Source organism: Carassius auratus, unplaced genomic scaffold, assembly GCF_003368295.1.
Source record: "Carassius auratus strain Wakin unplaced genomic scaffold, ASM336829v1 scaf_tig00217152, whole genome shotgun sequence".
Lineage (NCBI taxonomy): Eukaryota > Metazoa > Chordata > Actinopteri > Cypriniformes > Cyprinidae > Carassius > Carassius auratus.
Window position 1 is genome coordinate 17,501 of NW_020528918.1, and position 19,214 is coordinate 36,714.

Genomic DNA, 19,214 nt, shown 5'->3' on the forward strand with positions numbered 1-19,214 from the left:
TATATATATATATATATATATATATTACACAGTAAATCTCAAATGCTTGATTACTTGTATCCTCACAAAGTTTAGGATACACACTATATTATTACATAGCTCTATTCGGCACTCGTCACTATAAGGCATGAAAATATTAAGATACCATAAATATTAAAGGGGTCATATGATGTTGCTAAAAAGAATGAATTTGATGTAATGAAATATGTTAATGCGGTTTAAGGTTAAAAAATGATTCACATTATTTTCCATATACTGCCTTCTGAAACTCGTCGATTTTTACAAATCTCATAGGTCTGAAAAGCAAGGTGTGCTCTGCTTTGCCAGCTGTCCAGTGCATTGTGATTAGCCGAATGTCTCAAGCATTTGGGGGTTATGCCCCTTGCCATTCATAATGGGTGTCCCAGTCAGATCACTGATGCGACAAAACAATAAAACCTGTTACAAATGAGGAATTTGTTGCATCCAGTTGGGACATAATTCTGGATTATAATGACTTATACTGTGTTTTTACACGTTGCGTTGTGCCGAGTAAACATACAACCATGTCTGCATTTGTGATGGGAGAAACGACAAACAACAAGCGCTACTCTACACTGCTCAAAACTCACGTTTGAATCATCAGTGACAAATCCTTAACATATGTGAAGTACTTACAGACTGTGAGTCAGAACAGCTGGCATAGTAGTCTTCTCTCTTAGGATCAAGAAACAGTCCTTGATCTGAATATTTGGGTTGAACTGTTTTGGAACAGTGTTCTAAATACAACTTAACCACTGCTTTCTAGTTGTGTCCTCTTTGGAAGGCCAAACAAAGTATTTTCACAATGAAACAACATCTCCACAACATGGTTCCAGCAGCAACAGTGAGAAACAAAGGTTACGCCTTCTTTCTTTGTGTTAACATTTGGGGGGCATTATGCAGATCTTCACTGCAGATCCATATTGTAATGTAGCCGTAGGGATGTGTTTAAAAGAGGCGTTTTAGGAGTGTGTGGACGAGTCTTAACTATTATAAAGAATTTCTCTGTGGATTTGAGACTTTAGATTTGCAACTTTACAGATCTTCTTTATGCACCAAGAGCTTATTACACTCAAAAGAGAAAGGAAACTTGAAATTGCATTATATGACACCTTTAACATTAGGATTTTCTGTAAATCTACTTTGAAACAACATGTATTGTGAAAATTGTTTATTAGTACTTACATTTACATTTACATTTAATCATTTAGCAGACGCTTTTATCCAAAGCGACTTACAAATGAGAACAATAGAAGCAGTCAGGTCAACAAGAGAACAACAACAGAATACAAGTGCCATGACAAGTCTCAGTTAGTCTAGTATAGAACGCATAGCCAGGTGTATATAATTTTTTTTTTTTTTTTTTTTTTTTTTTTTTATTAAATGAAAAAGACAAGAAAAGGAAAAGTACTGGTGTTAGTAGGTTAAGTGCAGGCGAAAAATATGAGTCTTTAGATGTTTCTTGAAAATGAGTAAAGACTCAGCTGTACGAATTGAGATTGGGAGGTCATTCCACAAGCTGGGCACAGTCCAGGAAAAGGTCCGTGAGAGTGATTTTGAATTTCTTTGGGATGGCACCACAAGGCGTTGTTCACTTGCAGAGCGCAAACTTCTGGAGGGCACATAGGATTTAACCAGTGAGTTTAGGTAAGTTGGTGCCGTGCCAGTGGTCGTCTTGTAGGCAAGCATCAGTACCTTGAATTTGATGCAAGCAGCTACTGGTAGCCAGTGTAACCTGATGAGGAGAGGAGTAACATGAGCTTTTTTTGGCTCATTGAAGACAACCCTCGCTGCTGCATTCTGGATCATTTGCAGAGGCTTGACAGTACATGCAGGAAGGCCCGCCAGGAGAGCATTACAATAGTCCAGTCTGGAGAGAACAAGAGCTTGGACAAGAAGTTGGGTTGCTTGCTCTGACAGGAAGGGTCTAATCTTCCTAATGTTGTATAAGGCAAACCTGCAGGACCGGGTCGTTGTAGCAATGTGGTCATTGAAGCTTAATTGATGATCCATCACAACTCCTAGGTTTCTGGCTGTCCTCGAAGGAGTTATGGTTGACGAGCCCAGCTGTATAGAGAAGTTGTGATTAATCAATGGGTTAGCTGGAATCACCAGTAGTTCAGTCTTTGTAAGGTTAAGCTGAAGGTGATGATCATTCATCCAGCTAGAAATGTCACTCAGACAGGCTGAAATGCGAGCAGCTACCGTCGGGTCATCAGGCTGGAATGAGAAGTAGAGTTGGGTGTCATCAGCATAGCAGTGATAAGAAAAGCCATGCTTCTGAATGACAGATCCTAAAGATGTCATGTAGATGGAGAAGAGAAGTGGTCCAAGTACTGAGCCTTGAGGAACCCCAGTAGCAAGGTGGTGTGACTTTGAAACATCACCCCTCCAAGACACACTGAAGGATCTGTCAGAGAGGTAGGACTTAACCCACAGGAGAGCAGTTCCAGAGATGTCCATCTTTCTGAGGGTGGACAGGAGAATCTGGTGATTAACAGTGTCAAAAGCAGCAGAGAGGTCCAGTAAGATGAGTACAGAGGATTTTGAAGCTGCTCTTGCTAGTCGCAGGGCTTCAGTAACCGAGAGCAGAGCAGTCTCAGTAGAATGGCCACTTTTGAAGCCAGATTGGTTGCTGTCCAGGAGGTTGTTCTGTCCAAGGAACATAGAAAGCTGGTTGAACACAGCCCGCTCAAGTGTCTTAGCAATGAATGGAAGAAGGGATACCAGTCTGTAGTTTTCAAGAAGCGCTGGATTTAGAGATGGTTTTTTGAGCAGTGGGCTTACCCGAGCCTGCTTGAATGCTAAGGGAAATGTTCCAGATTGAAGAGAGGAGTTGATAATGTGAGTAAGTGAAGGTATGACTGAAGAAGAGATCGCTTGAAGGAGGTGAGTGGGGATAGGATCAAGTGGACAAGTAGTAGGATGATTGGACAGGAGAATTTTGGAGACGTCCATCTCTGAGAGTGGGGAGAAGGAGGATAAAGAGTGTGCATCAGTCATTGTGAAGTTTTCCTCAGTCTGTGGTGTGGAGAATAGTTCACTGATGGATCTCATCTTATTTGTGAAGAAAGCTGCAAAGTCGTCCGCTGTAAGAGTCGATGGAGGAGGTGGAGGCGGCGGATTAAGAAGAGAAGAGAAAGTCTTGAATAGTGTCCGAGCGTCACAGCAGCTGTTAATTTTGTTGTGGTAGTAGGATGTTTTAGCTGTGAAGACATACTTATAAGCACATATTAATGCCTTATTCTGCATGATCATATTTTAGATCTCTGAATCCTACACAATATCTAAACATAACAACTACTTTGCTAACTATTACTAATGTGCAAATTTGGAGTTTATTGAGGCAAAAGTCATAGTTACTAGTTAGTTGATAGTAAGAATTGGTCCTCAAAATAAACCCTGTTTGACTATTAATAGTTTGCAAATAAATAGTTTCGTTTTTTATGCATTTTGGCAATTTAATATTACAATGTACTTTTTATATGTGGGTGAGGCATATTTGTGACATCTTTACAACAACCAAAAACAGATTACTGCAAAGTATGACAATATTTTGTAAATTCTGGGTTCTGAAAGAAACGGTTTTGTCAGTGACTCAGTGGGATGTTTCCAAGAAGCTGAAGTTGTTATTTAAAACAACAATGCTCTTAAACACAGATTGGATAATGAATGCAAATCCTTTTGGATCAGTTACACTAACACTTTACTTAAAGGAGCCAGAAAAAAACATTCCAGAGATTGCAGCTCAGGTCATGTTATTAGAGACAAGAGCAGACACAAGAGAAGACAGCGGACTTGAGACTTGATGGCTGATAGAGACCAGAACTTCAACACAGTATGGTCTGCATTACAGCAATGAAATTAGATGTATTTTCTAGTGTTAGGTATAAACAGATTCAAATCATATTTAGGATGTAGTTATAAATACTTAGTATATATCCATTACACATATATTACAATGTAATAATACCTTTGAATGTTGAGCTGCACTAGATGTGTTAATTTAAGAAACCTCCTTTGGGAGATTACGCTTTCAGATTAAATATAGCATGCATCTTCCTCTCAGCTCTGATTAAATAGGTCAGAAGTAATTTTGACAGCTCTACTTTCACACCACCAATATGGAATGTTCTAGTAAAACACAAGCAAACTGTGTTTTCTGTTTTATTTATTACCCTGACAGATTCTGTGATCTCACACAACAGATTATTAAAAAAAAAAAAAAAAAAAAAAAAACAATACAATATCTAACTGAATCTACCAAAAATAGAACTTCTTATTCACAATCAATGTAAATCCATAATATATAAAGTCCTTACTTCAAATTCAAACTTGGAACTGCCGAAATTTGTCCTCTGTTTCTGCCAAAAGTTGTCAGGCTTGATGATGAGAGCAACGTGGATGCAGGAGGGAAATGATTCCTGTAGGATCTTCAGCAGAGGTTTGATAGAGTCCCATTTGGATCCGCGCATATCCACGATGACTGTGAAGCCATGTCTGCTCACCTCCTCACTACACAAAAAAATAAAAACACAGCATCAGCTCTTCTGCACTGCTGACACTCACATTAATAGGGAGATGTAAATGAGAGCCACTGCTTTTACAAATCTGATTAAAATACATTTTAGAACATCAAATATATCATAATGTGCAGGGACCATGTATAAAAAAATACAATTACGCAAAAATAGTAAATGAAAGATAAAGAAACCTTTCTGTGTTAAATTGAGAGAAGACTGCTATAAAAAAAAAAAAGAAAAGAAAAATAAACTAACTAAAGAGCTGTCTAGCACGAAACACAGGCTGTAAACTCAAGAGGGTTTTCATATCCACAGCTGCACTCCTCTAGTCTGACTCTCCAGCCGGAATGAGCAATGAACAACCCTAAATCATACTGACCTCCCTCTCTGAGAGAGAGAGAGAGAGAGAGAACACAGAGAGAAAAGGGTGAGATAAGAGAGGAAACAAGAAGAGGGGATAGCACAATGTGGGGCTATATATATGCACACTAATGTTCTAAAATCTGAAGCAGGCCTATTTTTTTTTTATTAATAGTTCTATTAAGCAATGATGCACTAAATTGTTTAAAAGTGATACTGAAGATATTTGCAATGTTACAGAATATGTATATGCTATTGTTCAAACTCAAAGAACATCAAAAATCCTGAAAAAAAAACAAAAAAAAAAACATACACCATTTTCAAAGAAATATTATGCAGCAACTGTTTTCAGTAGTAAATGTTTCTTGAGCTGTCACGGTTCATTGATACATAGTGTCATCTTGTTGTCTGCGTGTAGGTTGCGGGGTGTATCACCTAATTGTTCTGTGTGGGCGTCGGCTTATTACATCTTGCCTATATTAACGCCTTGTCTTTCGTCTCATGTTTGTCAGATCGTTGTTTGGAGTCCTGGTGTTGTTGTGTCTCTCGTGTAGTGTTCCTGCTCTGGATTTCTCGTCGCTGTTTCCTGTTGCCTGTTAGTTCCTGTGGATATTCGTTCTGGATTACCTTGTTCATCACTTCAGCCACAGTCACTTCACGGACTCCACTCACCACGAACACCAACGCCCATCAAGGTCCCTGTGTTGCCATCTCTCCTGCTGCTTGTTTGTCTTGTCTATCCCTGAACTTCTGATTATCTGTGGAAAGCTCTCATTAAAGAGATATTAACTTGCATTTGCATCCAGTCTTTTCCGTGACATGAGCACCAAATCAGCATGTTAGAATTATTTGTGAAGGGTTATGTGACGTGCCATAACAGGAATAAATGGAATTTGGAAATATATTTTAAAAGTATTGGCGAACACAAGGGACTTTTACAAATATTTTAAATCTTACTGACCCCAAACTTTTCAATGGTAGTGCACGGATTGAATTTATTACATACATTTACATTTATTCATTTAGCAGACGCTTTTATCCAAAGCATGAGGACAGTGGAAGCAATAAAACAAAAAAACTAAAAGAGCAATGATATATAAGTGCTATAACAAGCATGGGCTTTTAAATAATATAATAAATAAAAACAAAACAGATAGAATAAAAAAAAAGAATAGACCAAGCTAGTGTTAGAGGTCTTCACACACACAATTGCATAATAAATGAAAAGAAAATAGAATACAAGAAGATTAGAAAGGTAGTTAGATTTTTTTTTAAGAATATAATTAGAATAATGAGTGTTAAAGTTAGAGGGTCAAATAAAAAAGAGATGGGTTTTAAGCACTGATCTATAATAGTGGTTTTAAGCCGATTCTTGAAGACACTTTTCTGTCGAAATCACAATACACGAAATCAACAACTTTTGTTATGCGAAATCACGGAAAAAAAGTGAAGTCGTGATAACGCTAAAACAACTTTGATGTCTAGAAATCCACGCAACTCCATTATTTTGGGGGATTCTAAATCAGGCTAAATTATTCTGATATAGTCACACATTTACCTACAAACCATGAACAAGAAATTATGAGCACCATTTAAATTTCAACAAATTATTAAATTTATCTCAAATAAATAAGCCAGTGATTTTAATTGTTTATATAACTTGTTGTTTATTTTATGTTAATTGTTTTATGTTTAAATGTTATTGCTTCTCTCCTGTATTGGAAGCCAATGAGCTCGCTGCTCAACATTCCAATATATGGCTAGTGCTGCCGTAGCAGTGCAACTTGCTCCAGAAACCCTTCACCTTCCCCAGCTCCACCTGTATAGATCTGCTAAGTGGTGATTCATGTACTGTATGCTATGGGGTTATTTCATGTATGTTATATTTACAGCAGCGATATTTCTTACATGCTCACAACAGCATGTTGTGGATATACTGGCATTAGCAAGTCTCGGTAAGTTTGCCATGCAAAACTAGACCGGAAAGGTCAAAATAACGTTTGTTTTTGTCAGTTACGACTTCCTATGTATACTATTCTGCCTGCTTTAAATCAGACACAGAGATAAATTAGTGTGATAAGATTATATTTATTTGAATGAATTATAACATTTACTTTTTTCAGTAGCAAAGCAAATTAACTAATAAATGTTTTGGGGAAGTACTGACATCAAGTTTCTCTTCTCCTGAATGTTTCTCTTTGTGCGAGTTATCTAAGTGTTTGTGTGTGCTTTACATGAAGACTGCACATTCAAATAGAGTGTTTATTAACCCTCTGAGTTCTAGGTGGTTTTGGAGGCCTGGAGAAGTTTTGACATGCCCTGAAATTGTGTGCTTTTTTTCAGTTGCTTATAAACATATACATGGCTAAAGTCTGAAAACACTTTATTCGGTACAAACTGGGCTACAATAATATGTAAATAGCATGTATCAATTCAAGTCAAGTCAAGTCTGCTTTATTGTCAATTCTTCCACATGTACAGTACATACATTCAGAGAATTGAAATTGCATTACTCTCAGACCCATGGTGCATACAGATAACACTACAGTAGAGCCTAAAAATCTAGATCAAATATAAAATATAACATACAACTATACAATAAGGCATGTACTGTAAATAAATAAATAAAGCTAGTTAAATAAAGCAGTGTGAGGCATATGGCAGATAGAATGCAAACCAGTGAAGTGAACAAACAGTTCAGATAAAAAGATTTTAGTGCAAAAAAGCTTATTCAGTCTGACTAGAGTGACAAAGGGTTCAAAGAGCAGTTATTTTATTTAAACTGACTGAAGAGGTGGTAGAATGATGTCAGTTCTATGCTGAATGACAAACTGGGCAGACTAATGCTGCACAAAGTGACTGGTGCATGTGTTAGTGGCGGGGGGGGGGGATGCGGGTAGGACCTGGGGATGTGGGATCTGGGGGGGGGGGCCTGGTGCCTGGGGCAGAAGAGGGAGCAAGTTCAGCTTCCTGACAGCCTGATGAATGAAGACGTCCTTCAGTCTGCTGGTCCTTCATGGCAGCAGACTGAAGTAGCTGTGTGACGGTTGGGTGGGATCACCTGCAATGCAGAGTGCTTTATAGGTGAGACGGGTTCCATAAATGTCCTGGAGGCAGGGGAGAGAGACACCAATGATCTTCTCAGCTGCTCTCACTATGCGTTGTAGAGTCTTCTGGCAGGATGCGTTGAAGGCACCATAACACACAGTGATGCAGCTTGTCAAAATGCTCTCAGTGGTGCCTCTGTAGAAGGTGTACATGATGGGGGGCGGGGCTCTAGCACTTCTGGAGGAAGTTTGTGGAGGAAGTAGAGACGCTGCTGTGATTTCTTGGCCAGTGCTGCAGTGTTGTCGGTCCAGGAGGGGTCCTCTGTTATGTGCACACCGAGGAACTTGGTGCTGCTCACTCTCTCCACAGTCGCACCGTTGATGTTCAGAGGAGCATGTTGAGTGTGTGCTCTCCTAAATTCAACAACAATCTTCTTCGTCTTCTCCCTGTTCAGAGAGAGATTGTTGTCACTGAACCACCCAGCCAGGTGGCTCACCTCACTTCTGTAGTTTGTCTCATCTTTGTTACTAATGAGACCCACCACAGTCGTGTCATCCGCAAACTTAATAAAGAGGTAGGAGTTGTGTGACGGTGTGCAGTCATGGGTCAGCAGAGTGAAGAGGAGGGGGCTCAACACAAATCCTTGGGGGGGTCCAGTGTTCAGTGTGATGGTGCTGGATGTGTTACTACCGACCCGTACTGCCTGAGGTCTTCCAGTCAGAAAGTCTGTAGGATCTCTTCACGCTGTCCGGGGTCACCATGATCACCTGGTCACCGGGAAGAGGTGGAGTCTTCTGTACAGTGGTCCTGTTTTGTTTCTCAAAGCGAGCGAAGAAGGCGTTCACATCGTTCAGCAGAGAGATGTTGCTGTCACAGGTTCGTGGTGGGGGCTTGTAGTCCGTAATGGTCTGTATCCCCTGCCACAGGCTCCGAGTGTCTTTGCTGTAGGGCTGTGCGATTAATCGAAATTGAAATAAAATCGCGATTTGAGTGTGTGTAATTTATAAATTGCTTTATAGACCTCCCTGTAGTATGTCTGAACCAATCAGGATGCAGCACGCCTAAGTGGTGCACGAGAACAGAGCAGACTGGGCATATGCCTAACTCCAGGTTCACACACTCTGTCTGTGATGCGTAGCCTTTTTTTTTCGAGCCCATGTTAACGGAACAGAACGTTCACACTGCATGTGGTAAAAGTTGAGAACAGAAAAGGTTGAAAATAAAAAGGTGCGAAAAGATTTTATATCTTGCGAATGAGCACAGAGAGAGTTGTGAGTGCACAGGACACAGGTTGAGTGAGAGGAGACACGTTGTAAGGCAGCGTGTATCTGAGCCTTATACGGTCTATGATCTGAGCACGCGCGTCTGGTTTTGTTAACAGAGCAAATCTGCATGCAAGCGGATAGATTCGTGCTCGGGCATGATTTTAATGTGCTTTTGCGTTACAATAATGCACTCTCGTTGCTGCTTCTGAACCGCGTACACATAGCTTACTTTATATGCACTGCAGACGGAGTAAGTGTGAACCTTGGGCAATAAATATATTGGGCAAAACATATAACACCTGAGGCACCGCTACAGTGAGCTTTATGACCAATGCATGGCAAAAAAAAAAAAAAAAAAAAAAAAATATATATATATATATATATATATATATATATATATATATATATATATATCCTTTTATAATTTTTTTCCATATGTCTAGATTTTGTTTGACATCTTTACTTGTTCTAGAGACGTGTTACAACTTTTTGATAAAGCTCTCTTTGGTTTTCATTTGAAAATGTTTAAAATTGTACTGAATGCATTTATGACTGTAAAGCATGCCTGTGTGTGTCAAAATCATGATTAAAATCGCAAAATTTATAAAAATATTTTGTCCATATCGCACAGCCCTACTCTGCTGTCGCTGAATTCGCTGTCCGTGACTCTCCTCTTGAAGTGCTGTCTCTTAGCCTCTCTGATGCCTGGCTGTTCTCAGGCCCACTTCATCTCCAGCTCTGAAGGCAGCATTCCACGTCTTCAGGAGTCTGTAGACTTCCCCTGTCATCCACGGCTTCTGGTTGGCCTGGACAGTGATGGTCTTTGTGACTGTTATATCATCAATACACTTGGTGATGTAGGCAGTGACAGTCTCCGAGTACTCTTGGAGGTCTGTGGTGTTATTGTATGTGGCAGCCTGCTTAAACATATTCCAGTCAGTGGTGTCAAAGCAGTCTTGAAGAGCCTCTGATGACCCTTCCAGCCACACCTGAATTTGTTTGTGAACTGGTTTGGTGACTTTAATGAGCAGTCTGTATGCAGGCATTAGCATGACAGTGATATGGTCTGAGGCACTCCAGAGACTCCTCTCTGTGTGGTGTAAACAAAGTCTAAGATGTTATTACCTTGTGTCAGAAAACTTAATTTGTTGGTGTATTTTTGGAAATACACTCTTTAAGTCTGTATGGTTGAAATCCCCAGCTATAATAAGAAAAGCATCATGTCGGGCTGTCTGCTGTTCACTGATGTGCTGGTTCAGTTAATTTAGTGCATCGTTCGTTGCTGTTGGTGTTGTTTGGAGGAATGTAAACAGTAACAAGCAGTATGGCAGTATGTTCCCTTGGCAGATAGAATGGCAGGCACTTAATAATCATAAACTCCACCAAGGATGATCAGTGTTTGCAAACCACGAAAGCATTGTGGCACCATGCATTATTGATGTAAACACAAAGCCCACCGCCACAAGTTTTTCCTCCCACGACGAGAGCTCTGTCTGCTCGATAGCATGTCAGCTGATCGAGCTGAATAGTGCCAACTGGAATGCTGTTGCTAAGCCATATTTTCATGAGCAAAAACACAACACTCTCTTACAGTCATCTGAGTTGAACGTAGTAGTCGGATGTAGTCCAGTTTATTGTCCAAAGAGCATACGTTAGCCAGTACGATGGTGGGGATAGCTGGCTTGTGTGGGTTAACTGTTAGCCTAGCCCAGATACCTCCGCACTTAACCCTCTTCTTCTTCCTTTCAGGCCGCTTGTGGCGCCTCCGCTGTGGGTGAAAAGCAGTAGTGGGGTCTATGATGGTGTAGGCCTCTGTGGCAGACCAGGATCTCGAAGCTCTTCCGCGTGTGCAAAGTATAACTCTAAAAATGTGTGTCTGCTGACATTCAGCAGAAACTGTATGTGCGCTTGAAGATAAGTAGAAGCAGTGAAGATGTACAAAAACACTGCGACTCACAAGACAAAAAACATGAAAATACCATTCTTTCGGGAGCGAGAGAAGCTGCTGCATGTGGAGGTGCCACCATCTTGAGCTTACACTGCATGTATGACTGGAACTACCTACATGTATGACTGGACCTACCTGTGCATTACACAGTTTAAACAAAAACTTTCCAAAAAAATCAGAATCGAGCATTTAGATCATGGTATAAATGTAAATGTTACGGGTTTAAACATTTATCATTGTGCTATGCCTTGCCTCATAGACCTCCATTATAAGTATATTAATATACACACGTAGGGTTTGATTTCAAGAACTGATTGACGTGTTATTTTATTTGGTGCTTGATAGCATGTGGGATGGATTGAGTCAGTTCTTTAAAGTGTGAAAAAATAAGAATTCTTCTTGGGAGTGAGGAAACAGAAGAGGGAAAGACATGAAAGAGTGACAAAGGACAACCAGTGTGGCCTAAAATCTGCAGTTTTAGGCCAAACAACACATCTTTACCCCTGGCTATCTGATACACAAGTGTCTATACACTCCCTCACTAAACCACTTGACACAAAACCAGTGGTGGACAATAACGGAGTAGCTTTACTTCGTTACTGTACTTAAGTACATTTTTCAAGTATCTGTACTTTACTGGAGTAGTTTTATTTTGAGTAGCTTTTACTTCACTACATTCCAAAGCATAAGATCGTACTTTTAACCGACACAGAAGCGGTGTCTAATTCATCATGAACGAACTGAGTCTTTTCAAAATAAACTTTTAAATCAGATCGCAAAATCGCACCAAACGATTCGTTTACAAATTAGAATTATCCGATTGCAGCTGTTCTGGAGTCGACCACTCACTGATTCAAATGAACCGTTTAGTGCAAGTCTACAGAAGTAAGAACCGGGAGATCTTGTGAGCGCCCGTGCGTCTGATGTTGCTAAAAGTTAGTTATTAATGGTGAAATTTAGGATTAATTATTGTAACTGAAAATCATATTTATGTCAAAATTGTTGTTTGGGAACTAAATCCGCTGTAAAGAGTGGTCTATTTAAGCCCACTGAAATGCTAGAGTGCAGACGATGCAGACACAATAAGCATCTCTGTGTTTTTGTTATGTGGAGAGGTTGGGATGAACTCAGATGCAGACAGAAAGTGCCAACACAGGATTTATTGTACAAAAAGGGGAAAACAAAACCCACGAGGGGGAAAACAACGACTAGGGTAAAGACTAAATAACTAAACAGGACTGGGCTGACAAGATAAAAAAGGACTCCAAACACTAACTACAAACAAACACTCACGGTAATACAAGGACTTCTTCAAGGATACAGAAACATATAGAGACGCATCTGTAGAAACAATCACATATGTGGAACACTCATAAGTAGGAACAGTCACGGTGTGGAACAATGAACCGACAAAAGACAGAGCACACTAGGGGATCTAAATAGGAGAACTAATTAAGATACAACAGGTGGCACAGATACGGTAATCACGACAAGACTAGGATAACAAGGGGGGCGGGGCAAGGGAACGAGACAACACAAGCACATGGCCCAAAGACAAGGCCATGTGCTTGTACACAAAACACGGGTCTGTCATGATTCTGCCTCAAGACTAGAGAAAAGTCAGGACATGAAGGCAGAATCATGACAGTTTTAGGTATATATATATAAAAAAAACATTAAACTAACACAGATTAAATAAAATAACATGTTCAAATTCCCTGCTGCCGTAATATTAACAGTTTTATTAAAATGCTACCATGTTCTGTGACGTCTGTTTTTATATTATCAACAGTAACATTATATTGTTTGGATCAACTAGACGAGTAGACAGATATGAATGTTTATTCATAACCGTACTGAAAATAAGTAAATATTGTTAGCTGATGCTAAGTGTCTAGCTAACAAGCTTGCTGGTGCTAACTTGTGGTCATTTTTATAAATATTGTCCAAATATTTTTATTCAACCACCTATATATATATATATATATATATATATATATATATATATATATAGATTACATCTAGGGACAAAAGTAATGATGTGATGTTCAGAACATGGTAACTACAGTAATTATCAAAGAGGGGAAGAGATGCACCCCATTTGGCCAGGGGTGTTTTTACACCATAGACAAGATTTGAGAAGGAAAAAATCATTATGAAAATATAATTATATTTTCCTTAAAATGTTCCTCCTAACTTCAGGCCTTATTATCATGTCATATATAACTGTGATGTTCTGTAAAACAACAAACTTTAAAATACTTTTTTCTTACTGGTGAAAATGAGATGGTCAACTCTGCTTTCTCTCAGGTAAATCACAGTGTAAGCTTCACAGTGAACATTACTTTCGTCAACGTAGTCCATATCAACAACAAAAATATATCTTGATTCCATATAGTGGTTATTTTGGAAAAAATCCCAGGTATTTTGAGCAGTGGGATTATTTAAAAATTTAAAATTAAATTAAGTAGCCTATATAAAATTGCAAACATCTATCTTTCAGTACTTTTTTACTTAAGTACATAAAAAATTTGTACTTTCACTTGAGTAAAATTGAAAAAGGAGTACTTTTACTTTTACTGGAGTAATATTTTACTATACGTATCTGTACTTGTACTCAAGTACATGATTTGTGTACTTGGTCCACCACTGCACAAAACGGATGTCATTTCCCACTAATGGTAATTTTTTTTCCTTACCTTATTAAATGTCATCTTTCACATCAAATTCTTACATTGTTTCAATGAATTCAAAATAATAAGATACTGTACAGTTGTTACAATTTAAATGAAATCAGTATCAACAATGAATCTGGCCAGCCACAGGTCTGGTCATGCGAAAAATCATGCGAAAAATTTAGCTAATTCTGGTCCCTGGCCTGGCGATCGGTGCATCTCAGAGGTGCATTATTCATTTTCAAACCACCACCACATTTTGTACAAATGTGAAAAAAAAAATGTATTTACAGCTGTCGAGGAGATGAAGTTTATTTTCTGTATTATTCAGTGTGGCTCAAACAAAGTGATTATGGACAACAGAACAGAAGTAAAGTTTGGGAGAAGCCTGCGGCAGATGATAACCTAAATAAGGTTTGAACTGTGCAGAGCTGGAACCCTCAGACTGAACGCAGAGATACACATGGAGCTGGGTGAGTTTCACTGAGTCAAATCAATGCTAACTACAGAAGGAAACAACAGGGAAAATCTAATTAGCTATGTGATGGCTAAACAAACCAGAAACCAGGGAGCTACAAAACCAAAAATCAAAAACCAATACCAGGACTTGGGATAAATACATTAACTAAACTTCTATAAGAAACATCATATTAACCCACTAGAACACCCTATAGTAGCCAACCAGTAACCCCCTTAACACTTACAGAGAACACCCTAGTAACCACCCATATATGCTTTAAAGGGGTCATTAGTGCTGCTTAAAAGAACATTATTTGGTGTAATTAAATGTGTTTATGAGGTTTAAGATAAAAAAAGACATTATTTTCCACATCCATGTACATTATTGCTTCTCCTCTATGCCCCGCCCTCTGAAACCGGTAGTTTTTTACAAGGCTCATCGGTCTGAAAAGGGAGGTGTGCTCTGATTGGCCAGATATACAGTGCATTGTGATTGGCAGAATACCTTCCCTTACTCAAAGGCTAATAAATGTATTTCACGATCTGGGTCATTGTTTAATACAAAACCACACATAATGTTTCTACTGTATCTCTGTCAATCACTCTGATATTTATTTCAAATGAGTGCTGTCTATTACTCTCTTTAATCAGTTCTGTGAATGACTGTATGGTCATTCTTTATAAAGTAGCAACAATGTCATTTGTAAAGTCAAAAGTCAAACCCAAGTGTCTTGGGCACATTAGTATTTTCACCCCAAAAAAAGTTTTTTAAGCCAGTTATTCATATATGTTGCTTCAGTATATCAGCAGGACATATCAGTTTACATTTCCAAACATTAATTTTGCCATTCATTTTAATAATAATCTAGTGAGATTGAGATTGAATGCACAAGCAGTCTGACAACAGACTGCCTAAGACTAAGACTTTTGGACAGTAGTGCATGTATAAAGTACCTGTACGTATAATTAAATTAAGTATATTTAAAGTAAGTGTAATTAAAGTATAGGCTACGTTCATATGTGTTAAAGGCTCGATTGTCGCTGGAGGAAACAGCTGTGGTGTGATGACCGGTGAATGGAGTGAAAACTTTAGTAGATGGGAATCCAGTTGCTCACTTGTGACCTTTTGTAAACTGTATTTATGAAAAAGAACTGCACAGATACAGATATTCTAACAATCTATCGATAAACACACCTTGTGTCCTCTGTTTGTGTTTGATTCTGTGGTCTGTGGACTGAAGAGTGTGTTGAAAGACCCTCTAAAACACCCTAGCAACAGACTAGAAATACCATAACAACCTCTCAGGACACTCCTCACCTTAGCAAAATAATGTCTATAAGAAAGTGTTATGGTATTTGTGGCACAAAGTATGACCAAGTAAGCAGAGTGGTAACTGTGTTTACATGATTTAGTGTCACAAGGTCCTTCAGAAATCATTCCAATATGTTGATGATTGGGGCTCAAGTAACATTTCTCATTACTTTCATGTAGAAAACTGTGCTGCTTAATTTTTTTTGTGGAATTCAAAAGAGGTTATATAGTAAACATAAATATTTTGAACAGTATTTACATTTACATTCAAAATCAGTACATGCATTTACTGTTAACTTTGTCAATATAATGCATCATTGCTGAAAATTTATTAGTTTAATAAAAAATAAATCAATAAATAATAATAATAATAATAATTAATCATATGGACAACAAACTTTTGGGTTTCCTGATCACATGGATTTCTACTGAAATCAAAGTTGTGACTTCACCTTTACTGAATGGGCAATTTTAAATGAGACTGCCAAAAATAGATCAAACGCTGGTCTATATTTCTTTGAGCAGCTAGGGTTAACACAATGGTGACTGAATTGTTATTTTTAGAATTCCATAATATATCACACCGATAAAGACACATGCACACACACACGCACACTGCATACTTAGGAATGCCTGCAAGGTACGCAATAAGTCGTCTGAGGTCCTCCTGTCGTATTCTGTCATGATTACTCCTGGCAGGAAATATAAGGACTGGCCCTCCACGACGATCTCTTCCACCTGCAGGCCAAATCAACACATTATACATTTGGCTTGAACAACAACATCTGTGTCATTAGTAAAATAGGGCAATGTCTAATCTTAAGAAACAAAACTGAGTCTACCTACCTACTTTATATAGTGATGCTTGGAACACCAAGGCCTACTTATCATAAGGTACGTTTACATGGATACTTTTTGCTTCCATCAGAATGAATTCATTCAATTCATTCAAGTTGATATGTGCATTTATATGTCACAAGCTTCTGGTCGGATTTAATCTTTTGACATGCGCACACTGCATGAATATACAGAGTTTCCTGCTGTTGTAGCACACTAATGTTTTAAAAAGCACACTTGGTATTTATCTACTTCGGGTTCTTATTAGGCGAAGACCAGCACATGAACTGATGAAGTGCCCCTTCCCGCACCCAAAACCAGTCGTTTGTTAGTAAAACCAAAAAAGTCTTAAAAAAGGAATGTTGGGATGTTGTCCTGCTCCTCTTCACAGATGCTGAGTGAAAGTTTTATAATGCCTGGACACTCATTTATGACACTTTTGTTCAGCTCGCTCCAGGTGTCATATGTCATAAGCTATTTCTATGTCACTGTGCATGCACAGTACTTTCAAGTTTCGGTTTTAATCCTATCAAGTGTTTACGTGTTCTCTCGCTCAGATTACAGAAGTAATAAACCACCCATTACAGTCCGATTAAATTTTAAATTTTTGTCAGATCTCTCCAATTCAATCCGATTGATATGGCTAAATGTGACTTTTTTATTCTGATTGCATTTCTAGTCTTATTACAATCGGATTAGTATGGTCCATTTAAACACAGCTATAGTCAACCATTCCAAGTTGACCATTTATAGAAAAAACTGTTTGATTAGCAGTGGTTTTTGTCTAATGCAGAATATGATACCGAATATCATTGCTAGCATAATATCATTGCTTCATATCATTATTTCATATAAACTTACATTACACTTTCTTTGTAGTGCAGAGTTGGAAGAAGGGTAAAACTGTAAATGAGTTATATCTCTTTTTAGACAAGCTGAGCTGACGATAAGCAAGTTGGCCTGCCAAAGATTAAGATGTTCGTAAGCTATCTGGGTCAACAGCCACTGACTGCATTACCCGAGTGATGCTGCTCTACCTTTGAGCTCACATATTGCAGTGTTAATGACTGTCACTGCAAAAAAGTTTCCTCTCATTAATATTCATAGAAATCCAGGCCTTCTAAATATATGGCTTAGAATGGAGCGGGAAGCAACAGTTTCCTTTTCACTCCTTTCTTAACTATTACAGGTTTTTGGGCATGACACCATGGTATAAAGTTTGGGAGTGGCAACAGATATCGTGTCTATTTGCCTCTTTAAGAAGAATCAGTTTATGTATCCCCCAATTGTTAGTTGCTTTGAATAAAAGCATCTGCAAACATGACTTAATGTAAATGTAAATATAAATGTTTTTAAAGAAGCCCCTTATGCCCACTGTATTCATTTGATCAAAAATACAGTAAAAAGTATCTTTTTTTATAACTTTTAAAAAAATTACTATTAATATATTTTAATTTATTTCTGTCATAGCAAAGTAGAATTTTCAGCAGCCATTATTCCAGTCTTCAGTATCACATAAATAATTCCAATATTCTGATTTGGTGCTCAAGAAACCACAATACAGTTTTTTTCTTTTTTTCAGATTATTTGATAAATATAGTTCAGATTCAAAATCATCTATTTTAAATATAAATATTTTGTAATATTCCAGTATGTTTTACAATTACTTTTGAACAAAATACTGGGTGCTTTCTGAATAAAAGTATTGATTTCCTAAAAAAAAAAAAAATACTTTTGGGGTCAACAATAATTACATTTATGCATTAATCAGACACTTTTATCCAAAGCAAATTACAAAAGAGGAACAAAGCAATTAATCAAAGAACCAACAGTTTATGTAGTAAACAATGCCAGATTTGGATTAGGAATCCAAATATATAAAATAATACTGTATAGGCTCACCTGATAGGAATGCTACCTTTTCTTTTAGGATGGGAAGAACTTCAATGGCCTTCATGTCTTCATTTCTGTGGAACCCTAGAAAGAATTCAAAAACTGATCAGTTTACAAAGCACACAATAACAAACACATTTCACATACACACAACTGAAAAAGCGAAAAGCAATACATGGTATAATTTATTATTAGGTTGATTAGTCTACATTTATGAAACAGCACAATGTCACATGATCATAGCTTTAGCATGTGAAGTGTTATCCCATTCAGTTATTTCATTTATTTACTTATTTTATTTACTTCAGTGTGATGATTATATGGTGTACAGTTAATAATATATTATTAGGTCTGTATGTCACAGCCTCCCCAGTCAGAGATACATCCCCGTTCTTCCCTCTCCTCCGCAACCCTGATCCTCATTCTCTCTCTCCCCCTTCTACTCAACAGATGGCAAGATCTAAATTCATCAACAGCTTCGCCAATGCATAAAACATGATCACTGACACCAATCTCCCTGAGTACAAATAGTGCCAAAATCTTGCTTTAAACCAATTCACCAATTAAAAATTCTAACATATTACCTCTTAAAAAAATAACTGGATTATAAAAAATAAATAAATGTCAGTACCCAGTGAGCACATAGAGGTCAGTCAGAATTCTGTGATCAGGAAAATTATTGTGTTCTGCTTTAAACATCTTGTTAAACATTTGATTAATATCTTGCAAATAGACACTTATTTGATGAAGAAATGCAGCAATTTTTTTTTTTTTTTTATTTTTTTTTTATTGCAATTTAATATAACTGGTTCTATTTTAATATACACTCCTGTGATGGCAAAACTGAATTTTCATTACTCCAGTCTTCAGACA

General features: G+C 37.9%; 1 protein-coding gene across 1 annotated transcript in view; it reads right to left on the reverse strand.

The window, feature by feature from the left end:
* LOC113100062 (triple functional domain protein-like) overlaps nucleotides 1-19,214 on the reverse strand; it is a 108,818-nt gene that overhangs the window by 2,327 nt on the left and 87,277 nt on the right. The window contains exons 3-5 of the mRNA XM_026264929.1: nucleotides 18,351-18,425; nucleotides 16,235-16,349; nucleotides 4,344-4,536 (exon numbers count right to left, since the gene is read on the reverse strand). Coding sequence (XP_026120714.1) covers nucleotides 4,344-4,536; nucleotides 16,235-16,349; nucleotides 18,351-18,425 — 383 coding nt within the window. The remainder of the gene's footprint in view (nucleotides 1-4,343; nucleotides 4,537-16,234; nucleotides 16,350-18,350; nucleotides 18,426-19,214) is intronic.